Raw genomic sequence first — 26,594 nt, 5'->3', positions numbered from 1 at the left:
CATTTTATTCATTACTGATTATATAGTAAATCAGTAAATGGTGCATTGGCCATTGAGCTGTACTGCTGTAGTAAGCTGTGGTCAAGCGTGATGCACTTTGAGTGTTGTAGATTTATTCCTTATAATAGTGAGTTGTGACTAGTGACCGCTGACTGGCCGGACTAGCAACTATAGTGAGTAGTGCCCATTGCTTAGTGATTGCTGATATCAAATTTGGGTAAGCATTAAAATTATTATTGTTATATTAGCGAAATGTTTGTTTCCCAAAATTTAACAGTTTTTTATGGACTGTAGACATCTAGATATCTATCGTAATTTTATTATTCATCCAAGGTATATAACCACCTCGTATTCACCATTTTACCACATTAATATTTTCGATAAATTTGTTAATATTTATTATGTATGTAGTCACATAAGCTATATTTTTTTTTTGTAATTTTGTATTTCATTGTGTACATTGTACATATTACTGTGGAATCTCGTTAGTTCAAATCGGTTGGGAGTATAAAAAAAAAATCGAGTTATCGAAAATTCGACTTATAGAAGTTTGAATTATTGAGGTTCCACTGTATGTACCAGTCTAGAAAATAAATATTTATTCAAACTTATTTATATATTCATATAATTCAATAAAATAATATATTTTTATTGCAGAAATACATCATTATTAAGACAAGTATCATCTGATTCATGTTTGTGTTTATCAAATGACAAATATCACCATAGATGCAACATTTTAACAGTCTAGTTAGTTATGGGTATGTACTAAGTCCCTGTTTTATAATTTTAAATAAAAATATATTTTAGGCTCAAGTCAATGTTTATTTTAAATCTTGGTATTGTAACTTTGCTACAATATTTATTATCTATATACTTTGCGTGAAACTGTAAACTAATTTTAGAAAAAAAGAAAAGTATAAAACTACAACTTTAAAATGTAACTACGTATCTAAAATTTAAGTATCTTGATTAAAATGTTTTCTATACATACAATTTGTTAAATCATCTAACATGAGCTGTATGGATATTCTCAGGTAAATCTATTATTCATAAAAAAAAGGTTTTGAAACAGAAGCTCTAGAATAAGATTTTGTTTAATATCTACCATTTTTGCTAAAGTTAGGAAAGATAAAGTCATATTAATCTTTAAATTAAGGATGTTCAATGTACTTTTAACTTTTAATACTTAACAATGGTCCTTCAAAAAAAGTTATTGATAAAACTAAATTATGGTCAAAAATATTAACCATATAAATTATAAATTATAGGTGGATAAAATTGTCATATTAACTATTAGTATTTCAAAATTGAAAATCAACGATAAACTATTAACTGTTCTTACCATAGTGTTCTAATTGCCATGAGTGCGTTAGTGAAGAGAAAAACTATTGAAATGTTGACTTTATAGAACCATTAGGTTATGTGTATTCTGGTGGTAAAATGCTTTTGCAATCATAACCTTATACTTTTTAAATTTTGTATATTTATAATGGAAAAGCTTATAATTAATTAGATAATTTAAAACTAATTTAATTCATAGAATTATCTTTTTTATAATATATTCAATAAAAATGTACTCAGATTACACATAAAATTGTTATTCACAAGTTTTCATTATATTAAAAGTGAATACGGTTTGTTGTCTTTGTATTACAATGTTACATAATATAATGTCCTTATGTGTGTATAATAATAAAAAAATGTTTACTTTTTGAATTTAGGCTATTAATTGTAGGAATATGATTGAAATTTTCTTTTATGGCAATGTTAAGCAATTAACACTAACCACCTTGTGATCACTGGAGATCATACATTTATATGATTTTAAATTGTTCGTTTCTATGACACTACAATAATGTACTGAATAAAAATGTAGTGGCATAGTAAGCAGTAGTGCTGAGCCCTATATCCAAGTGTTGCAACCTCTTAAGGGAGGGTGTGGTGGTTCTCATAGGCTTATTTTTAATGTTAGACTTAAAGATAATACCTAATTGGTATATCGTGTAATATAGAATATTATAGAATATACAGTGGTCACCGCTTATTGGACTCACTTTGGGACCTAACCATTTGAGTCGATTAACCGAATGAGTCAATAAGGTGAATGATCCAAAAAAAATTTAAAAACTTATTTACTTAAAAATATGTATTGAGATTCAAGGTATGTATAAAAATAAAAATCTAGCTATACCCAATTAAAAATAAAATAATACATAGGTATTTCAAATCTAATTAATTTTTTGATAAAAATCCATCTAGCGTTGATTGGATTTTCCCCTTTTCAGCCAACTTCATAAGATTTATGTTGCTCGAATACGTCAAAATCGCCTCTTTGTTGATAGTACAATTAGCTCTATGTACAATTTGAAGCGCTTCTACCATTTGTTTAGTTGATGGTGGTTTCTCATCAGGTTTCTCTTCGTCGCTATCACTAGCCACATTCTTACTTATATTACTTATATCCTATTTATAACACGTTTATTCTATGAATGTACATATTTTCTTTACTTATCTAATTTTCAAATGACCCTATTAACTGGTGTGTGAGTCGAATAGACAAATTTTTTGCTGTGTATTAGTATATGTGCGAATCGGGACTAGCCGTTTTGTGTCTAATAGACGAATGAGTTAATTAAACGTGAGTCCAATAAGCGGCGACCACTATATATATTTATGTATATATAACCAAATTTGTTCATGGTACTTTTACCCTTTGTTACGGAACATGCCCTATACTTTATCTCAATAATCAGCTGGTTCTTCCTGCCAGAATGGACACTACCTTGCTATCCTTATAGACTGTCAATTCATTTGACGACTACACATAATAAACAAAACTCATACACTAAATGACTATTTTCAACTCCTTCAGCCACTTCTAACTTCAAAGCACATAAAGCTACCCAATATGCTCCTACTCTATAAACACTTACTAAGATCTATTAGGACTTATGGAATCTAATTTTGGGGTGCTGTCAAAATAACCAACATTAATTGCATACAAAGATTCCTATCTAAAGCTCTACACATAATTTTGAAAGCTTCTTTCTATAACTCAAACCACACTCTTCAGTTTGATCTTAAAATACCATATGTTTCTGAATTTCCCAAAACTCACTACAAATGCTTTAACAGTTACTTAGCCCTTTATAAAAATTCCTTAATCTTTGCTCTTTCATCTGTCACCATCCCAACTAACCCAATAAAAAGACTTATGAGAAAGTGGTGTCATGACCTACTAGCCTAACTAAAACTTTTTTTGGTTTGAATAGAGTTTTTCATGGCATTTTTAGTAATGACAGTGTGCTACATCATTAATTGTTGGTATTTGTAAATCAATATGTAAAGCATTGTTGATCATTTTACTCTAAAATAATATCTTCTATTCTCATTTATTTATCAATCTGCATTGAATATTTTTTTGATAAATTACACATCTAAAGAATAGAATGTTATATTATTGTATAACTTTTAAATTACCATACAGCTTTGATAATTTATTATAAGTTGGAAAACCATGTGTATAGACGTATATTAGAAATTAGATACTCTAAGTATTATAAAGTCTGTTATAAAATGAAATAAAAATTAACCATGTAGTGCAAAATTTTTCATAAGCAGATAAAAACATAAAATTATAGTAATTAAGTATAATCAGTGTTTTGTTGTAAATGAAAACCAGTCAATTCCCGAGGTTATTCATATTTAATGAGAAAGTATCTACAGATAACTTTTTTTATTTTCTTATAAATAAGTGCAATAGTGGTTATAACATACAGTTAATGTCAGATAACATGATACATTTAAAAATTTGCTCCCATTGTTTATTAGCAATTGCTTTCAAACTTTTTTTCTTTGTTCAGTAACTGCTTATTACCAAACGGTTAATAATTGATATAAAACTATACTTTTTTATACATGATGGTGTTTTTTAATATGTTATTATTTAAGTATTTATTGTACCAGAGTTATGTTTGACATTGATTTATTTGACACGTGTAATTTTATTATTAATAATAGATTTAGTTATATGCTGATTTAACCCAAAATGTTAAGCTGTCTTGCTTAGTATTGAACAATAAACCAAATTTTCTTACAATGGCTATCATAAATATATTTCAACTTATTATAGATCTTATCATTATTTACATATAAACATTATAATGGCAAAATGAATTTATTACATTTCAATTTCCCTATACTAAGATACGTATTATATACTTAACAGCATAATTTATATATTATATATAACTAAGTAATTATTTGTTAAATAAAACTTATTTTAGTTAGAGTATTATAAATTGATTAAATTAAAGTAAGAATTCCTATTTAACTAAAAAATGTACTTGGTAGGTAACCTAAATAGAAATACATAAAATATTTTTTGTGTAGTATATCTATAAATACATATTTAATCTCGAAGCATTGGCAATTTCTCATGTAAGACACATGTAGATTTGATATCAAAATTTACAATAGGCTCTTGACATTGATTATCACTTTGAAGCACATTGCAAGCTCTGAATAAAATTTGCTTTGGATCCTTGAGGATATGTTTCTTACAATACTTACTTTTTGGTATCATTTTTCCTGTGCATTTTATACCCATTTCTACATATGTACAGTGTGGAAGATGTGACTTTCCCTTATTGTTTAATAACGAAGTTGCTCTTATTTTTCTATCCATTGCTGTTTTAAACACTACTGCCTCTTGTCCTATTGTCATTTTTTGATAGTGTTCCAATAGTTTTAGCTTACGGAATTTTGCATATTCTTCATCATTAGTCCATTTTGATTTATTTAGATGTCCATATGATTCAGAATCACATTTTTTATTAATTAAGTATTCTCGACGTTTTACACGATACTTAAATAACAAATATCTATAGTAAAAAAAAAAAAAAAAAAAAATAGAGAAGTTTTAAATTAGATAGGCATTTGGCATTTATTCTTGTTTAAAATAGTTTTTTTATATTACCTGTATTCTTGGGCGTATAACAATTGTAGTCGTATAAATTTATTCCTCACTCTACGTACAGCTTCTTTTTCAGATAATTTTGGCATATTACATAAAGGATCAGATTTAGTTAAATCTATATCCTCTAGTAATGGAATTTGTTTGAATAAGTCCACAGTGACTGTTTTAGTTGGTTGTTCGTCTTCCAAAGGTTTGGAATCATCCAAATTTTGTTTGTACCTTTCTTTGAGAAGTTTTTTTGAGTCTATTTCATTGAACGGGTTTAAACTTTTATATTTAGTAGCATAATGACTGAACTCTTTTTTTAAATCAATTTGTTTCTTTCCTTCCATTTTGCCAATGTATGGACAATGATGTAACTATAGGTAAAGTTTTAGGTATAATAAAATTATTATTTAATTTATCCTTTAATATTCAAGTATAATTAAAATTATATCTAGTAAGTATAAAGTTACGAAATAAATGTATCATTCACATACATGGAATATATCGTTCGTCGTCCCTCAACGCTAGAGTAAATGTTGAATGTTGGTCGTAAATCGTTATTTGAATTTTGTTATATCATAAAATTTATATTATTAATACTTGTAGTATTTTTTAGATAAAATTATGATAGGTTAAATAAGTATCTATTTAACGCTGTAAGCTTGTAAGTTGTAACATATTTTAAACTTTACTGTTTTGAGATTTGACTACGAAAGTACGCAAGTACGAAGTACGAATTATTAATACGATTTGTGATTACTGATTACTGAATAGTAAAAACTGAAAAGTGAATACTGATTATTTTTTTATAGTGATTACTTTAGTGTTTGGTTTATTATTTTACTTATTAGACACATATACATAACCTCAATCATGTGTTGTGGTAAGTACCAAGTAGCTTGGTATCCGTGGTACGATGTGGTATTTCTTGGTTTGCCATCAATCACGCATGCGCACACTCATATGATTTAACAGCTGTTGAATCAATCTTGTTTTTCCATTGTCTTTTCATGACGTTGGTCTGTTTTGGGCAGTGGAGTATTGTATTTTGCGACTTCCGTGGTCGCAAATTTCGTTTACCTTTAGTAAGACGTTGAATCGAATTATGGAAGTTCTCGTTAGTCGAGTTTGGAATAAGTATTCAATAAGAAACCATGAACACTGGTCGTTTTAACAAATCATTGTAAACAAAAATTCCCAATACTATTCGCTTCTGGTTTTATGGTGAGTGCCAATGGAAGGGATAGGTGTTAGGTTTGTTACGTCTATCATGATGGTAATTTTGAGTACCCACTTAGGACTAACATCTAATGAGCACTGATCGTCTATTAATTATTTTGTTTTGATAAAATATTTCATGACATCGATTTTTTTTTCATATAAAAGTTTTTAATTTTGGAACTACCTATAATGATTTTTCTTTAATGTAGTCTAATTAAAAAATTGATTGTACTGATTATTGTTGTTGCAGGAATTGTGATTTGATTGTGGCATGATTAAATTGCTTGGAGGTGACGTCTATGGCCGAACAAGCTAGTTCCGCGTTGGTTAACGCGTCTTCTATTAGTACCAGGTTAGAAATTAAAATAATGTTTTCTTACTTTAAATTTTTTTTTATTTGTGGCTGTATAATTGGGTAATACATTTGAATTATGATTATAGGAGGGGAAATATAGAAGGAAATACTAGATCTAGAGTCAGCTCTCGCAAGGATAGTAAAAAAAGCACAAACAATCAAGTGGATGTGGCTATATTAAATTTAGATAATACTGAAGCACCGTAAGTTTAAGTTTATTGCTTTAAATTATTTATTCAATCGTTTTTAAATATTAACTATTTCAGAATTGTGAATGATTCAACTGCATCTATTCAAAGTATTCGTAAAAGTAAATCGAATATTAGGAATACTCGCACCAGTAGTTCTAATATAATAATAGTAAGTTTATCAATCTTGTATAACAATATAAGTAATGTATAGAATTTGAATAAACATCTTAAAATAAAATATTTGAACTGTAAGCTTTTAAAATATGTAAAATTACCTATGTATTATAACATTTTTAAGCAGTTCATTATAATTTTATAAATTTAATTTAATGTTTTAGTATAGGCATATATTTATGTATAGTTATGTTTTTATTTATTTATTTTTCTCATTTTATAGCAAAAAGAATCACCAGGTACTAGTAGAAAATCAACAATATCCAAATCGCCTAAAAATAGTAAGTTTATTGATTTGTATTTTACATTTAAAAAAAATTATAAGTATAATAACAGGCATAGGTATTTCTTGCATATTAATAAATTGTTATTTTTTTATATTCAATGAGAAATCATTGTATAAAAATATTTTTCTTATAGTTCTTATAAGTGGTACACTGGACATCTACTTTACAATTAGCTACTTCTTTGGTTTTTGTTACTGCTCCTTAAATAAATTAGCCAAAATATTTTAAATTTAAATTGAAAAAAAAAAAATTAAGTGTAAGCACTTTTTGTGATAACAGTATTTTGTTAATTTAAAAGATTAAATTTAAGTCCCACATTATACAACCATGAATAAATTGTATACTAGGGGTGGCAAATCTTTTGAACATAACACGCCAAAAATTACATCCTTTTTTTTCGAGCATACCATGAAAAATATATATATTTTATATTCATTATTGACCTAAAAAGCCGTATGCTCAAAGTATTTTTACCTATTATATTATATAATATAATTTATAGTAAAAATATTTTAATTTTTTGCTTGTCAACTTGGTCATGCGTGCCATGGATTTGCCATCCCTGGTATACTAAGGCGGTACCCTGCTGTGAATACTATGAAAGACAGAACAAAAAAAAAATTCTATATTAAGCTATTATTATGTGCTCTTAGAAAGTACTTGTAGTGCACAGTTTGGAAACCGTTGCATTAAGAGATGGACTTAAATAGATAACATTAGATTGAAATGAAGTTTTGTTAACTTGAAAGTATACATTTTGAGAAAACTTAAATGATTATCTTTTTTGATAAATAATTAACATTATACAACTTCCTTTCTTTTCTTTTTTTAAAAAGCAATACCAATTTTTCCTTGAATTCAGGTAGACTACTTTTTTTTTTAGATAATTTTAAAAGTTTTTTTTCTTAACAAGTTTTAATGTTAGTTGAAATTGTCAATAAATTTTAAACTATGATTATTATATGTAATCTCAATGTCAATGTACTGTTTAAATAATCATTTAACAATATCTGTTATTATTTTCTTAAAATGTGTATTTTAGTACTATTATCCTCTATAAAACCCCATTTTATTCCAAGTTTATCCAGCTTCAATATTTAATGTTGCCACTTAGTGTGAATACACGTATTGTGTATATAGAACTTAATGTATTAATCATTTTTTTTTTTAATAGGAAAGCAAAAAGTAGATAATTCGACTTGCAGCCCTGCTGAAAATAGATATCCGTTGCGTAGTAAATCAAAAGGGCCTTCACGCTCTGAAGAAAATAATTTAACAAACGAACTTTCTACCCAAGAAATAGAACCTTCTCCAAATAAACGTCCAAAATTAGAACTCCCTACGCTGGGTATAATTTATTTAATTTTTTGTATTTTGCTTAAATTTAAATATTATAACTTATTTAATTATAATTTATAGGTACGTCTTCAAGTCAAAGTAAGAATAAGGAGGAAACTAATTTACGCGCGTCTTTACCGCTGCGTAGGAAACGAGGAAGACCAACAACGGGGTCTTGTGCTAGTAGCAGGTATTAAAACTTCAAATTTTTGCGTCAATTAATAATTAATACATTCTAAAACTTATTTTAATTACTATCTTTTTCACTATAATTATTTGTTTAGTCGCCGCGGTAATACCAAAGCGAGTGGAAGAGAGGCGGCAGAATTGGCTATGGAAGGTGTGGTTGAAGGGGATGGAATGGCTGAAGGCAATGACAACATGAATAATATCCTTCCTTCTACATCTAGTTCAATTAGCACTAATGCCCCTGATATGGCTACATCATCATCTACCACTTCTAATACTAATCCTTCTTCATCTGGCTCACAAGCTACTGGAGGTGGTGTAAACTGTAATTTTTTCAATTATATTTGTTTGAAATTTTGAACCTTAACTCAAGAACCATAAAAATATATATTAAAATTATTTCAGGGCCTACAGCATGGAGTAGTGGTACTACTAGTCATGATAGTGAAGAAGAAGGTGAAGTTGGACGTTTACAAGCATTATTAGAATCTAGAGGATTACCACCTCACTTATTTGGCGCATTAGCTCCTCGCATGCACCATTTGTTCAATCGTTCTATGGGTGCTGCATCTACAAGTATGGTTTATAAATTTTAGTACTATCATTTATTGCATTTTTCTTTTATTTGTATTGTTTTATTATGTTCTTTTGTAGCCTCTAAAGCTCAGCAATTATTACAAGGAATGCAAGCTACAGGAGATGAAGGACAGCAACTTCAAGCCGTTATTGAAATGTGCCAAATGTTGGTTATGGGTAATGAAGATACTTTAACTGGTTTTCCTGTGAAACCTGTTGTCACTGCACTAATAATTTTACTTTCGATGGAACACAATTTTGACATGGTATGTTGTACAAATCAAAAACTTTTTCTTAACTGTTATTAATATTTTTTAAATATTTATAAATTTGTAGTCAACAATATTAAATTTAAGATAGTATGAAAACATTATTTATTTAAAGCATCAATAATTATTATTTAATACATTGAATAATATCATACAAAAATACTAAGATATTAAAAGTGGTATATGGCACCATTGTATTATATTAATGATAAATCACCCATATTTTTAATTATTTCATTTAATGATATTTTTAGATGAATCATGCTTGTCGTGCTTTGACTTATATGATGGAAGCTCTTCCACGTTCGTCAGCTGCTGTTCTTGATGCTGTTCCAGCTATGTTAGATAAACTGCAAGCTATCCAGTGTATGGATGTTGCTGAACAATCCCTTTCTGCTTTAGAAATGCTTTCTAGAAGACATGGTCGATCTATATTACAATCTGTAAGTACACTTGCTAGTACATTACTTAAATCATAAACATAATCATGATCTTGAGTATATATTTCCAAGTACATAATTATCATGATCATTTTACAGAAACTTATATTAGTTAAATTAAAATACTGGAAACTTCTTTGTTTTTAGAATGGTGTGGCTGCATGTTTAACTTTTATAGATTTCTTTAGTATTAATGCACAAAGAGCAGCTCTAGCTATCACTGCAAATTGTTGTCAAAATATGAATGCTGATGAATTTCACTATGTTTCCAAGTCATTACCATTACTGTCAAGTCGTGTAACTCAACAGGTAAACACTATTTAAAAAAAATATTAAAAAGATAATGTGTTCTTCATATTAAGTATTTACTAATGATAAGCTAAAAAGCTCTGTTTGAAAGTAAATCAAATCAAATTTTTTAACATCTGGAACTGTTGGGAAAAGTCAAATTACATTATTAATTAAATTAAATTTACCGATCACAATATTACAAATTTAAAATACTTTTCTTTCTACTGATATATTAAGCATATTTTGAAAAATCAATTTTAGCTTAACTCATAATAATTTAAAATTATGTTCTACTGTGGTTGTTCTGTTGATAAAAACATTAAAAACATTTTTACATTTATTCTGGTAGAGCCCATGGCTACCCACATAAGTTGAATTAAATATTTGACTACCATTTTTAGTTTATATGGCTTATATCTAGTTTAAAATGAAAAATTATTGAAAAAAAAATGTTATGGTTAGTATTTTCTATGTATAAATAAAAATTATATTCAAAATATTAAAAATGTAAAATATTAATTTGATAAAGTTAATAAAATGTTAAGGGTCAAACCTAATTATCACTGAAATTATCTTTAAATTTTATATTTTTAATATTAGGACAAGAAAAGCGTAGAAAGTGTTTGTTTAGCATTCAGTCGACTGGTTGAAAACTTCCAATCTGATTCTAATAAATTAAAAGAAATTGCGAGTGATGAATTATTGACTAATCTTCAACAATTGGTAATATATTTATCAATTAATTTTATTGGTAGGTAATTTTAATATTTTAATGATTATATTACTTTATTTAGGTTGTTGCATCTCCTCCTGTTATGAGTACAAATACATTTATTATGGTGTTGAGAATGATGTCAACATTATGTACAAACTGTCCAGAATTGTCACAAACTTTACTTAAAAATAACATTGCTGAAACTCTTGGCTACCTTCTTACTGGATCTCCTTCTCCAGAACTTACTCAGGTAAAAATTAATATTAATTATTATTAAACTTGATGTATAGTCTGGCTATCTTAAGAACGCTACTGGGCAGTGACCAAAATTCGTCCAATCTCGCGCATTCCTATCACTAAACCTTCTCGAATGCTGGCTGCCGCCACTGTCGCCTAGACTTCATCTATATGTCTATTAGACGGTAGAGTGGGAGAAATATGGTTACAAAACTGCGGACCTCGGTCATTTGGATGCACAAACGAATAGCGTTCTTAGGATGACCGGACTATATAACTATGTATCTGTATCTGTTTAAGTTAAATTTTTATTAGCTATTAAGAGAGCATAAATACGAATGTTGTATATAAATGTTATCTGTTTATTGATATTGGATGTCATTATATCATGTTATATACATTCATATACATGTTTGATAACATAATTTATTTTATATTTTTACTAACATTATTTAATATTTATTTTATTGTACAAAATTATGATTATTGGTACTGAAACTATAAACTTATTAACTTAAATAAGTCAAATCAATCAGTCATAACTTTTATTGATTTATTATTATTTTAGATTGAATTACTTCCAAGAAGTTCTCAAGAATTATATGAAGTTACATGTTTAATTGGCGAACTTATGCCAAGATTGCCTGCTGATGGATTATTTTCAGTTGATAGTCTTCTTGATCGTCATGGTATTTACGGCACAATTCAAGGAACAGGAACTTCTCAACAAATGGTACAGTGGCAATGGAGGGATGATAGATCTATGTGGCATTCTTATACATCATTAGATTCAAGAATAATCGAGGTATAGGTCACAATTTATATTTTCAATAATACAATTAATAACAACATAGTGGGTTATAGCATAAGAGTCAGTAGTATACATAAGGATTCCCAAAAGTTAAAGGATAATGATTCTTTGAAGTTATTTATAAAAAAAAATCAATATTTTCTAGATATTATGTTTATTACTCAAATTAGGCAAAAAGTATATTAACTAAGTACATTATTGAAATCACCATGTTTGCCATTCTTCACCAGTACATTATATACCAAAATATACTAGAGATTCTTGAGATTAACTAGAGTATTTTTAGGATGGAAATTTTTTCCTCTTTATGTACATACCTATACATTAATATTTGATAGTATGTATATTAAAAAAAAAACTAATAAATTGCATAGTACATAGATTTATCAAAACAGTCACAATAATAGAATTTCCAATATTATTTTGTTTGCAATCATAAGAACAGTAACTATACAATTGCTTAACTATTTAGGTTGCGCATCAAGCTGGTGAAGATGAAGTTCTTTTAAGTCATGCTCCCTACACAATTGATCTTCATTCCATGAGACAAATTAATGAAGATACTGGTACTACACGAGCAATTCAACGTAAAGTTTTAACAGTTCCGTCATCTTTTAATAATAACCATCAAACCAGATCTACCACTGACGTAGAATCAGTGGTTGCATCATTTGGGTATGTATATTTGGTCAATGTATTTTTTATTATAATTAAAATTTATAGATATTTATTTTATTATTATTATAAATTAAAATCTTATCCTTTCAATATATCAATTTTTTTATTTATTTATGTTGTTTATGTTTTAGTGAAAATGAACTGGCGGGAGCATTTGTGCGCTTATTGTTTAGTATATTATATGAAGTTTATAATAGTTCAGCTGGTCCATTGGTCAGATATAAGTGTCTACGTGCATTATTACGTATGGTTTACTACTCTCCAGCAGAATTACTTTTGGTAATTAAAATAAATCAAATAACAATTAAAAATGTGCTTTTTATAATTTTTTTTTTTTTATATAATATATTGGGAATTAATTTTTTACTAATAATTCTATATTTTTCATACAATAACTATTTCTATACAGTAGCGCCACATTCGACTGAACTGCTCCAAACAGACATTTAAACAAGTTCCATGAATTTTCCGTTTATTATCGCCATTATACCATGATTAAATACCAATTACGTATTGTCATTCACATTATCCATTATTTGTTAAAAATACTATTTATGTAACTTGTATGTTTTATATTTTTAATGCATATTCTTAAAATTGTAATACATGTGTTTAGTTATTTTGATTAAACCACATACCTAGAGCCCTAATATGGTTCCCCATTTGTTCTTGGAAATCTGATATAATTAATCTATTGGTACTCATATTAAAATAGTTTAAATTTACAAAGTACAAATTAACATATTACAAATAATAATATGCTAGAATAGGTAAATTATTAATTGTTTACTACACTAAAAATATTATTTATTATCTTTTAAAACAGAGGTTCCCAAACTTTTTGTATAATAATCCATTTTGGATTTTTTTTTAATTTTGTTGACCCACTATAACATCAATGGCCTTTTTAAAACACATATTAAAAAATATATATAATGTGACCTACTAACAGTATGATTACAACCCACAGTTTGAAAAAGTACCTCTTTCCTAAAAAGTTGTATAATATTTCAATTTATAAATATTGTTGAATGTTAAAGCATTTTAAAATGTATAAAAAATATCTATATACATAAATATTTATGTTTTTTAGAAGGTTGTTACTCAAAAACAAATGGTTGCTAGTCATATTGCTGGTATGATGGCATCTCAAGACTTACGTATTGTGGTTGGTGCAATACAGATGGCTGAAATATTAATGCAAAAACTACCACAAGTTTTTGAAACTCATTTCATACGTGAGGGTGTTATGCATCAAGTTAAACAATTAGCTGAAGCTGATATTCAAACACCTGTGAAGTGTTCTCCATCAACTTCAAGTGCTGGAGTTGAAGGATTACCAGGACCATCTAGAAGTTCTCATAATGGTTATTTTTAATTTTTTTTATCAAAATATTTATTACATTTTCATAATAAAATAATTAAATGATGACATTTTTAGACAATATTTTAAATCAATATCCGATACCAACTGAAAATGGAAATGAAGTTCAATCAACAACTAGTGGTACTGAAGTTGAAGCAGAGTCCATACCTGAAGCAACTATCTTAGCTCAAGTAGCTCGTTGTTCTACCAAGTATGTAGTTTGTAGACCTAATGATTACCCAGTTATAAAATAGTTTTTGTGCTTGTTAATTATTGAATTTTTAATCCTATTTAAAATACAACTTTATTTTATTATCTTCTAAATGCAATTTAAACATAACTTTTTTATACTTTTAATTTAAAAAGAAAAATATAGGCAAATGTGTAGGTACTGTTCTGCTGTACATTACTGTACATTATTATAGGTATGTAAAAATTTAATGATTTATCATTGTACACAAAGAAACAATTCTGAGCAGAAACAACCTATTATCACAAACAATATTTCATGAATATTTTTTGGTATACATAAGTATTAAAGAAGTTTGCTTTACTTTTAATATTGCTATAGATTGATATAATTTATTTCAAAAATATTGCATTTATAATATTATTTAATTATTATAATAATGTATATTTATTATTTATACCATATTTTATCAACTGATATATTCAAAATGTTTTAAAATCTGTATGTAAAACAGTAAATATAAATACTTAATAACATATTAATAGAAATTAAAACTGTATTGCGTGTACTAAAATTTATAAAAGAATATCGGTATTTATCATTTAAATAAAGAATTTCATACAAATTTGAACTTAAACTATTAAAAGGAATCTAGAACTAAATTTTCAAAACTTAAAAGTTTTTATTAATTTTTCACTTCAATATAGTTAACTATTTTGTCGTAAAATTTCTAATTCGAAATGCATATTAGAAAATTTTTTATATGTATGCTTATATATTTTTTTAATATTTTTATATGAATTTAAGAACAACTTTTGTAGGATTTTATATTTATTTTCTAACATTTATACCCAGTGAATAAATTTTAGTCTATTATAGAAAAAAAAAAAATTTCTTAGTTCTATGATAGTTAAAATAATATTTTAAAAATTTTAATTAGGTATTTGTGGTTATTTATTTTTATATTATGCCAATAAAACAAAATTGATTTTGTTGAGTTTTATTTGCATAATATATTCCTGTTTTTTCTTATTGTTATTGTTTTTTTCCCTGATCATAAATTTTTCTTACATTTTTATATTTAACCCCTCTCCCTCTTCTCAGAATAACAGATTAAAAAACACGTAAAATCAATACATTCATTATTTTGCTTAGAATCTAAAATGTAATAAGCTTTTTTTTTTTTAAATATATATTTATCTATTAATTTATTTGATTATTAATATTTTTTTAGTCGTATGTCAGAAGTATTTAAACGTAATAAAAAACATAATAAACGGCAGTCTGCCAGTGCTGCACGTAAAAAAGGAAATCAAGACAACGAAGTGAATGATGTACAAACAATAGCTAGTAGTAGTGCAAGTAGCAGTAATACTATTTCGCCAAATTCTGCTCAAGCTATTACACTTCATGAATTTTTTATATCCAAAGGTAAATATTTATATTTTATTTTATATTATTAGTCATAAAAACCTAGTGTTAAATATAAATCATTCTCCTCACTTTTGAATAAAAATATATAATTTTTTTGGAAATATAATGAGGATAATAATAACATTTTATTTAATTTAAGCTGGTAACACTTCTGCATCGCGTGCTGTAGGTGTTAATTCATCATCATCAAGAACACGTTTTTCCAATTCAAATTTTAAATCAACTTCAGGGTTTTTAGCATCTTTAAATCCCGCAAGACTTTTAAGAAGTACAGAAAGGGCATTTTCTAAAGTAATTATAAATAATTCTAGATTTACATAATTACATATATATGTTTGTATTATATTAATAATTATCTTTTAGGAATTAAGTAAAAATTCCAATATGCACATCAATGTAGCAGGAACTTTAATAAATCCAGCATCAAATATAAGTGCAGTCAATAAAGAAAAAGCTAAATTATGGGTGAAAGAAAGATCACAACATTTTATGATTTTATATGATAAAAGTACAAAAGATGAAGATATGACTACTGAAAATGAAAAATCAGAAAGTATTTTAGCTCGCCTTACAAAAGCTATTAATAAATTACAAAATGAGGTAAAAATTTAGTATAGCATATGTATTCATGATTTATGTTTATGATTTTATTTTTATATTGTGTATGGAATTATAGGGAAATGAAGATATTAATGCTCTTTTAGAATTAAGAGAAATAGTATTGACATCAGACATATCACCATTTGAAGTCAATCATAGTGGATTAATCAAATCACTTACTGTATACTTAACTGAAGTTACTTTAGGTTTTGATCATAGAAGTGAACGATTACGAAAGTTTTTACATGTTTTTGCTGGCTGTCCTGTAAGTATAACAAATAATGAGTAATAACATCCTAAATTTACAATTTTATACATGGTACTTAACTTATATTACAAAGCTATTCATTTAAATGCATTATTATAGTTAACTACAATTTTTATGCTTAAGTTAATTTTATATTTTTATTTAAAAATGAATGAGTAGTTAATTAATTGTAAGTATTTTAACTTCATATGAGTGGTGACACGGCCACATATCATGTGGCTGATCATGGAAGAAATATCGAGAATTAATTGAGAAAATTATACACAGTATGGGATTTGAATCCACGACTCATATAGCAATGAGGTCAGAGCGTTAGCCTCGTAACATTAAGTCCCCGCGGTCTTATCATTTAACTCATATATTCTCCCATCTAGGCCAGAGTGGCAGTGTGTGCCATAGACTTATAATATATATAACGCAGGCACTGGAGCAATGTCAGTGGAGTAGATAGGCACAATGATATCCTGTAAAATGTAATACTTTAGTGCTACTATGCTTATCTAAATTAAAGTTGCTTAAAACTTATTAACTACTCAGTCATTGCAGTCATTCTATTAAGGTATAAAATTAAATATATACCTGTATATTACTATTCAAAAAAGTAAATGATAATATTAAAAAATTGTAAAAACATTTTCCTTCAAGTTTAACTTTTTCTAAATAACGAATGTATTCATTTAATTAGTCACTTTGTGTATATTAAATTATGAAATAGGCTATATAATGTTTACCATACCTCTGGCATAGGAACATGTGTGGAAAACAATATAAATGTCTATGTTATAAAACTTATTTTGAATTTGGACCATAATTTATGATCAAAAATGAATTTATGTATAACTAAACAATTCATTTTTTATTTTTTAGCTCGATAGTTTTGAACCATTTACTGCAAAGAACCACAACAATATAGAAACTCGACCATTTTCTGCATTAATAGGAAAGTTGGGTAGTTGTGTATCGCAATTGGAACAATTTCCAGTAAAAGTACATGACTTATCAACAGGGGCTGGAAATAGCGCTTTGAAATTTTTTAATACACATCAACTTAAAGTAAATGGCTTAGGAATTTGTTCTTCCTTATTAAATGACTAATTGTAATTCTATTTTATTAGTGCCTGTTACAAAGACATCCAGATTGCAATAATTTGAAACAATGGAAAAGTGGAACTGTTAAAATTGATCCATTAGCACTAGTACAAGCAATTGAAAGATATTTAGTGGTTAGAGGATTTTCTCATATTAGAGAGAATAATCAGTCTAAATCTGACGATGACAATTCTGATGATGATATTGATGACACCTTGGTAAATATTGTTCATATTATTACAATCTACAGAATAATTCAAAATTTATGTTTTTTATCATATAAATATCCATAACAGAGAGAAGTGTATGATACAGAAGTTTTTTTATTTAAAAATATCTAAAATATTTAGTTATTTTTATATTTTTTTGCAATATTTTATAGGAATCAAGTTTAGAAATTAAAATAGTAACTTATACTTTTTGTAGAACTTATGTAACCATTTATTTTTTCATAGAATTTTGATGCATAAAAATTGAAATGAGTAATAAGTATTTTAAAAGTTGAATGGTATGCAAATACCCCCCCCCCCCCCTAAAAAAAATATTGTTCTACTATTTAGCTCATCTATACTTATAATACTTATAACTCATAAACTACTCTTTAAATTTCAATATTCATGTACTAAAAAATACTCTGAAAATAATTATTCACGTTGTAATTGCAAAAAATAATAGGTTCCCATTTGAATTTCTTAAGTTAACCCTCAAATCCCCTAAAATATTCTTTAAAAAATAAAAATTACTAAATATTAATATTTATATAATGAAATAGCTACTCCTTAAATTTTGAAACATTCTGTATATTACTTAATCTTACATGTACTACTGAATTTTAATACATTTATAGTTAAAAAACGATGATAAATATCTTAGGCTGGTTTAAATGTTTTATTTAAATACTTGGAAATATAATAATTAAATTATAATAAATATACAATAATTAAATAACAATATATCTATCTAAATATAAGCCAAATAAATTATAGTGCTAAAAACCACCTGATTAAAAGAAATATTGTTTTACAAAGATGTACGTATCAATTTTATTAAACTCATATTAAATTGCATTATCATATAAATTGTATTAATTGGCACAATATATTATTGCCTATAAATATAAATAGGTAAATAGAGTATACAATTAATATTATTTTTTTTTATCTTTAACAAGTACGCTCAGCCCTGATATTATACTGAATATATTTTTGTTTATAATCTAAATCAGTGCTTTTCAACCCATAGTTTGCAAAAATCTCCTTTTATAAAAAGAAACAACATTTATTTATTAACGGACATAAGTCCAATTTTTACAACTTATGTGATTAGATACAATGGTGATAACTTGGGTTTGGGACATAGCATTTGCATATCCATCATAGGTGATGTAATAGCAGAATGATATACAAATACATTTTATAGTCCGGAGAATTCAAATATGAAATTTTTTTTTGCTTATTTTAGGGTTTTTGCATATTTTTTGTTTATTATACTGACACATATTTAATGATTTTTAATGATTGATGGATAATATTATTGTTTAAAATGTATTAAATAAATTGTTAAATGATTAAATATAATAATTGGTTTTGAATGTAGTAATACTATTTGTGTAGCTATCTGTTATAAAAATGTAGCACATGAACGTGATTTATTAATACTCAATATATCCAAAACCACGTAGTTATATTTTTTAAAGATTTTATTTTTATTATTAATTAATAATTTTATTTAAATAGCAATTTTTTTTATATTTATATGAAATAAATCCTTTTTTTAATGACTTAGACTTTAGTGCATATTTTTAAGTTTAATTGGTTATAACAATGATCTAGATACATAAAGAGGATTGGAAGCGGCGATTTTCTGTCTTTGTCTAACACACGTGTAACATAGGATTATAGATGTATTCTGTTACACGTGTGTTAGACAAAGACAGAAAACCGCCGCTTCCAATCCCCTTAAGATTATATCTATAAAAACTTAAAATAAGCAAATCAAAACATTAATTTATCTAACAATTAAACAATTTATCATTCAACACTGTATTACTAGCAGATTGAATTAAATTAATAGGACAGCATGCTGTATGTTTTCTAGTGTTGTGAAGTAAAAAAAAAGTTCATTTTCATGTATATTGTGATGATTTATTTTTTTTTTAGTTATCATCAATTTCATTATTAATGAGTTAATAGCATAAGCCATAAGATGCAATTTTGGATATCGGGCAATAATTTTTTACTTGAGATTTATCACCTTTTTTTAGAAATAGATATTTTTCCACATGGAAACTTAAAGTTTTTAAAGACGTGTTAAAAAGATAAATGATAGAATGAGAGAAGATAAACCTACAATTGTTTAAAAATAAAGAAATTACACCATCATTTCCAATACAGTTACTTAAAAATTTTCAAACTGTATAGATGGTACATAGGAGTTGAGAATTACTAATCTTAATTATTTGATTAATATACTATTTAATATTGGTTCATCGTTAAATTTAGTATGTGATTCTATAAATAATACATTTAATTTTGGTAAATTTCATTGAAACCGTTCTTTTTAATATTAAAAGATACCTTTATTCATAATTAGGATAGTGTTTAAAATTTATTAAAATGGTTACATTAAATAAATGTCTTATGTGTTTGAATAGGATATAAAAGCTTGTGCTTTAACTCAAAAATTGTATTTACAGGCAGCAGTTGTGATTGGACAAGGTTCAGCAAGACATAAATTGCAATTTCTTATAGGCAATCATATACTCCCTTATAATATGACTGTATATCAAGCTGTTCGTCAATTTTCTACAACGAGTGACATGGAGACTGATAATGAATCTGAACTACCATTGGGGTCAGCTGGAATATGGGTGCAAACCCATACAATTTATTACAGGTAAGAAATAATAGTACTACAATCAATAATAAAATCATAAGTTATTGCTATAAATATAGGATGCTCTATGCTTCAATGAACTAATTTAAAGATTGTCGTATTAATTAATTGTATGATAAAGTTTTGGCAATAACTAAGTTAACTTACCAAATTTAAAAAAATAGTAGTATAATGAAAAGTATTCATAAAAATTAATATAGATCCACCTATTACCTTCAATATTTTATTGATTTTAATTTGTATTATAAATTTTATTTTTTACCTGTGAAACAAAGAATTATGTACAATTAGATCATCAATAATTACGATCTAAATAATGTTATACTATTAGTTTCTATTATATTTGGTTACCAACACTTAGTTCCATTCCAATTTCTAAATGATAATGTGATTTTAAAATTTTAAATGTTCGTTATTAATACATATCAATGTGTGTGGTATTGAAGTGTTTGATTTTGAGAAGACTATGCAGAATTGATATAAAAATTTGAAAGTATATAGTTTCAACTGTGTTTGTTTTTATTAATAATTTATATATTTAGGTATTGTAAAGTTTTATAGATACTTACTAAAATTAATGAAAATATATAATTTTTATTCAAGGCCTTTACCTGAAGATACAGAGGTACATTCACCTAAACCTACTACTAGCAGTTCAGGTAAAAAAGGTAGATCAGGAACTCACAAAAGTGCCTCAAAAAAAGTGAAGGATGAACTATGGTTAGGTAAAGTATAAATATATGTATTTTTAGTATTATTTTAAATTAAATTAGTATACATAAGCAAATACTTTTGTAATAACTAATAACTAAAACCGCAAATGAATTATGTTAATTATATTTTGCTTTTTGTAGAAGGAGTAGTTTCTCCCGTCAAATCGTCTCTTGAACCATATCTTCAATTATCATTGCCCGAGTATGTTCAAATTCAAGATCCTTCATTACCGGTACTAAGTCTTTTAAGAGTTTTAAACGCCATTAATAGATATTGGACTTCATTATATCCAACACAACTTCATAATAATTCTATAATACCATTTAATGTAAGTTAATAATAAAATATAAAATATGTATTATGTATGATCTTTGACAACTATCCATTTATTTTAGGAATTTATCAATGTTAAAATATCTGCAAAAGCAAACAGACAACTTCAAGACCCATTAGTTATAATGACTGGAAACTTACCTGCTTGGCTTCAACAAGTTGCATCAGCATGGTAAGTTTATAAAAAAATATATATATATTTTTACACTTATAATCTATGAACACTAATTTTTTTAGCGCATTTTTATTACCATTTGAAACACGACAATTACTATTCTATGCAACTGTATTTGACCGAGATCGTGCATTGCAACGTTTACTTGACTCTAGTTCTGAACTTCAAGGTGCTGGAAATAATACTAATGGTGATATGCATGATCGTGTTGCACCACGTCTAGATAGACGTAAACGTTCCGTAACTAGATCTAATATACTTTCTCAAGCCGAAGCTGTGATATCTGAAAATGCCACTTCACGAGCATTACTAGAAATACAATATGAAGATGAAGTAATTATAACTTAAACTGTCCAAATTCAATTACTACTTAATTCAATATTTTCAGGTGGGAACAGGTTTAGGACCAACTTTAGAGTTTTACGCATTAGTCTCAAAAGAGTTACAAAAAGCTGATTTAGAATTATGGAACAATCCTTCAAGATCTGAATTTGACTCTTACGTTCATTCAGCAGAAGGACTCTATCCCAATCCATTATCTCGAACATGTAAACTTCCTCATCAAGTTAAAATGAAATCAAAATTTAAATTTTTAGGAAAATTTATGGCCAAGGCTATTATGGATTCAAGATTAGTAAGATATAAAATAGTAAATTGAGCTATGCCATTCATTAATTAATGAAATTTTTTAGCTGGATTTACCATTAAGTATTACCATGTATCGTTGGCTATTAGGCCATGAAAATTATCTTACACTTGGTGATCTTTCATACATAGTTCCTGAAATATACAAAACTCTATCACAACTTCATCAATTAGTACTCGAAAAAAGACTTATCCTTATTGATAATACACTAAATGATGAGCAAAAAACTGAAAAGGTATTTTTACAATATAGAGTAATAACTTAGTTTAAAAAAAACTATGAATCTCGATTTATTAAAAAAAATTTTTATTTTAGATTAGAAAAATTACTTTAGATGGTTGTCCAGTACAAGATTTAGGACTTAATTTTACATTACCAGGACATGCCTCAATTGAATTACGTAAGAACGGTGCAAATATAGATGTAACAATTGACAACCTGGAAAAGTATATACAGGTAATTTATAAAATATATATATATATATTCTACCTTTGTTGACAATGTTATAATATTATAATTTTTTAGTTGGTTTGTCATTGGTTTTTACGGGAAGGAGTTTCTAAGCAGATGGAAAGTCTTCGAGAAGGATTTGAAAGTGTATTCTCTCTTAAACGCCTTGGACAGCTATTCTATCCTGAAGAGTTGGAAGCAATATTTTGTGGACATACAAATACGACTAAAAATTGGGATGTGCGTATGTTATCTGAGTCATGTCGTTTGGATCATGGATATACAGGAAATTCTAGAGCTATCGGATTTCTTTTTAAAATATTATCTGAGTATGATCACCAACAACAAAGAGACTTTTTGAGATTTGTTACTGGAGCTCCACGTCTTCCTGTTGGAGGTAAGCATTAATTTATATGCACTATATTTATAAAGAAAGTTTCATGTATAAATAAACTTTACATAAAAGTTGACTTTCCTGGTTATATTATTTATTTACCTATAAAATTAAGTTAAAACAATTTCATGTTTTTTAGGTTTTAAATCACTTTCTCCTGCGTTGACCATTGTGCGGCGAATATTTGATGATAACGATAATCCAGACGATTATTTACCATCTGTAATGACATGTGTTAACTACCTTAAACTACCAGATTACTCTAGCATAGATTTAATGAGGAAAAAACTTCAACTGGCTGCATCTGAAGGACAACATTCCTTCCACCTTTCATAATTATCACTGAGTAAATTTCTTAATGTAGTATCAAACTTTTAAAAAAATATACATAAATCTAATTACGATATATTCCAACTTAAATAATTATATTGTACTGTTAATTGCAGAATAATAAGCTGATTAAAACTTACATTATTAATAAATAAAAGGCAATATTTATATATATAATATATATATATATGTATATATATATTTCTATCTATAATATACATATATATTATTTAGTAATTTTCTTTTTATAATTTTTGTGTAAATAATACAAAACAAGTTTGTTTTAGGGTTATTTTTTATTTTTTAACTATTGAAGTTGCTTTTATTTTAAATATTAATTTAATACTTTAAGATCTCTAAAATGTTTCTTTGTTCTTGGGTGTGTGATATATTATATAATATATATATAATAAATATATATATACATACTTTTTTTAGCACGTGTAACATTTGAAATACATTCCATTTTAGTATCTTTTTAATTTAGAATATTGTACAAAAAAAATCCCAAAAAGTTTTGTCTTTTTTTTTTATCAATATTATTTCATTTCACGATGAATAATAGAACAACATTTTGTTTACAAACACATTTATTATCCAATTCCAAATAAATATTAATTATTTTACATTAATCACAATATTTTCTTATAAGATGATAATTAATAGTTATATTATCATTGACACAATAAAGTATTAGTTTAATTATGGAAACTTCCACAAATAAATATTAACATGTTTATAGTGACTAAAATCCATTTTGTGTTAATAAATATGTAGTAAGTAACTGCAAACAAAAATATAACCAATATTTCTGGAAAAATAAACATTTTTATTTTAAAAATTTTACATTAATCAAATTTAATTTTTATAATCAATTACCATTTGATAAAATTATTTTTCTGGATTTATTGGATGAAAATTCATTGAAGCACTATTAATACAAAATCTTCGTCCTGTTGGTGGTGGGCCATCTTTAAAAACATGTCCTAGGTGTGCATCACATTTTCCACATTGCACCTCAGTTCTTATCATACCTGGATTGGTTATCAATAACAGCAAATTTGCTCCAACTGTATCCATCACCGTCATAAAGCGACAGCATTGTTTTGTATAGTCGAGAAATGAAGGAAACGCCACCAACACCACATAAATTATTTTATATAAATTTAAATATTATGGAAACTTCTGGGTTTGAATATTAATTATAAAACTTTTCCATAATCTAATGTACTTAATATACAATTAAAAAAAAAAAAAAAATTTAATTGAATATTACAATTATACCAGGTTTAATACGTATCAGTTATTACTCATTAAATAAATTAGTGCAAGAAACTTGAAAAATCAATAAAAAAAAACAATTAATACATTAATACTTGGTTAATTAAACTTTTTTTAAGAACATTTTTAAATTTTATGAAAAATTTTAATTAACAATTTCTCAAAACTAGGGAATACTACAGATATTTTTTTTAATTTAAGTAATCTCAGAAAGATAGCTCTTAAGCAATATTTGCTTAAGTCTCTAATCAATACATAAATGTAATATTGCTGAACAAATACATAAAATGTAAACTAAATTATCATTGAAAATAAATTGTTGGGTGATCATTGTCTGAAGTGTATTTTGGCTACTATCAGCTAAGAAATATAATAATGAAACATTTTACTATAAATCCATATTTTGTATAGTTTATAATCAAGATAAATAATTAATCTATGAATGACTAAGTATTCAACTGAGGAGTGCAACTAAATATCTTAATCACCTCAAATAATTTTTTTTTTTTTTAAATATTGTATTGTCTACAAATTTGAAAATATTTTTATATTGAGCAATATTAGAAGCTTTAGAAAAGTATTCTTTGTAATAAATGTATATAATAGACTAGTATAATTATCATATTATATTGTATAGAATTAACCAACAAGCAATAATTATTAATGATATAGAAGCGTTGTTAACTATGCAGCGTTTCCAATCCCTCGACAGATACACACACAAAAAAAATAGAATTGTACACCAAAACCATGGCCACTACCTAAACTATTTAAACATACCATTCGAAGTATCAGTTGTTAGTTTGACTTTTTTCTGATCAATAACGTCATTGAAAGCTGGCCAACCGCAGCCAGAATCAAATTTAGTTTCCGAAGTGAATAATGTTTCATTGCATACTACACAAGTATACAAACCAGCTTCTGTAGTTTTGTTATATTTGCCAGTAAAAGCTCTATATAAAAGAATTAATGATTTTTTTTCATATTCATAATTATCTTTAATTCAAATAGTTACCTACCTCTCTGTTCCTTTTTCTTGAGTAACATGATATTGAATTGGCGATAAACGTTTTTTTAAGTCTGCCTTGTAGTCGGCCGATTCTCCTTGACTCATGGTCCTTATTCTAATAAGACCGATGTTGTTTCTTAACTGTAAAATATCACTGGATAAACGCAATATTCTATTCCTGCAATACATTCATGTACACATTCACAATGTAGGTCAAAGAATTTTTTTCGTTAACTATTCAACGGTTTATAAATAAAATGCGTAGATGCAGTAGATATTAATATGATGTTATACAAATGTTTATATATATATGTGTGTATGAAGTGACCGTATCTGGTCAGGGCCTAAACTCCAATAACTATAAACTAATACGCAAGTAAGCAACAGTACAACACATCAGAATATGTAAACAGATGGACTACAAATTAGTGACCACTAAACGAAAGTTGTCTAATGTAGTAAAGTCTACACTAGATAGTAGATAATAATAATACTTGTATCACAGAATATAACAATATATCTACATCACGATTCTGGTATTATAGTATAGTTGTACGAAAAATGATAATATGAAATATTATTCTGTGATAATTCTGTAATGTTATCATTACAAATATATTTTTTTTAAATACAAAATATTTTGAAATTTTAAATACGTGCTGCACTGAAATACTGAATAATT

The 26,594-nt window shown here is 26.5% G+C and overlaps 3 protein-coding genes across 4 annotated transcripts; 1 reads left to right on the top strand and 2 right to left on the bottom strand.

Moving 5' to 3' along the window:
- The first annotated feature begins 24 nt into the window (after positions 1-24).
- LOC114130184 (E3 ubiquitin-protein ligase TRIP12) lies at positions 25-23,698 on the top strand. The gene is made up of 36 exons (XM_050198490.1): positions 25-217; positions 658-762; positions 6,438-6,539; positions 6,629-6,745; positions 6,809-6,902; positions 7,131-7,188; positions 8,369-8,542; positions 8,614-8,722; positions 8,817-9,046; positions 9,127-9,297; positions 9,376-9,563; positions 9,821-10,009; positions 10,154-10,315; positions 10,898-11,020; positions 11,092-11,262; positions 11,818-12,054; positions 12,533-12,735; positions 12,870-13,017; positions 13,832-14,105; positions 14,180-14,315; positions 15,529-15,725; positions 15,868-16,019; positions 16,092-16,328; positions 16,405-16,593; positions 17,464-17,649; positions 17,712-17,903; positions 20,381-20,580; positions 21,184-21,305; positions 21,435-21,622; positions 21,690-21,799; positions 21,865-22,135; positions 22,191-22,436; positions 22,495-22,683; positions 22,764-22,904; positions 22,974-23,295; positions 23,432-23,698. Exons 3-36 carry the CDS (start codon positions 6,487-6,489, stop codon positions 23,626-23,628), a joined length of 5,976 nt encoding a protein of 1,991 aa, XP_050054447.1. The 5' UTR covers positions 25-217; positions 658-762; positions 6,438-6,486; the 3' UTR covers positions 23,629-23,698.
- LOC114130185 (KAT8 regulatory NSL complex subunit 2) lies at positions 3,690-5,818 on the bottom strand. Its single transcript, XM_027995095.2, has 3 exons — positions 5,461-5,818; positions 4,982-5,340; positions 3,690-4,886 (listed from the first exon to the last, which is right to left on the bottom strand). Exons 2-3 carry the CDS (start codon positions 5,311-5,313, stop codon positions 4,415-4,417), a joined length of 804 nt encoding a protein of 267 aa, XP_027850896.1. The 5' UTR covers positions 5,314-5,340; positions 5,461-5,818; the 3' UTR covers positions 3,690-4,414.
- Positions 23,699-24,194: 496 nt separating the features above from the next.
- LOC114130186 (peptide methionine sulfoxide reductase MsrB) lies at positions 24,195-26,409 on the bottom strand. 2 transcript variants are annotated; one of them, XM_027995096.2, is made up of 4 exons: positions 25,923-26,409; positions 25,684-25,856; positions 24,502-24,692; positions 24,195-24,433 (listed from the first exon to the last, which is right to left on the bottom strand). In XM_027995096.2, exons 1-3 carry the CDS (start codon positions 26,099-26,101, stop codon positions 24,514-24,516), a joined length of 531 nt encoding a protein of 176 aa, XP_027850897.1. In that variant the 5' UTR covers positions 26,102-26,409; the 3' UTR covers positions 24,195-24,433; positions 24,502-24,513. The 2 variants fall into 2 exon arrangements, with proteins under 2 accessions (XP_027850897.1, XP_027850898.1); XM_027995097.2 differs by having other exon boundaries at positions 24,502-24,656; positions 25,923-26,407.
- Positions 26,410-26,594: the final 185 nt, after the last annotated feature.

The sequence above is a fragment of the Aphis gossypii genome, chromosome 1, assembly GCF_020184175.1.
Source record: "Aphis gossypii isolate Hap1 chromosome 1, ASM2018417v2, whole genome shotgun sequence".
Taxonomy (NCBI): Eukaryota; Metazoa; Arthropoda; class Insecta; order Hemiptera; family Aphididae; genus Aphis; species Aphis gossypii.
The sequence above is the reverse complement of the archived record's forward strand: the minus strand, read 5'-3'. Positions and strand labels throughout refer to the sequence as shown.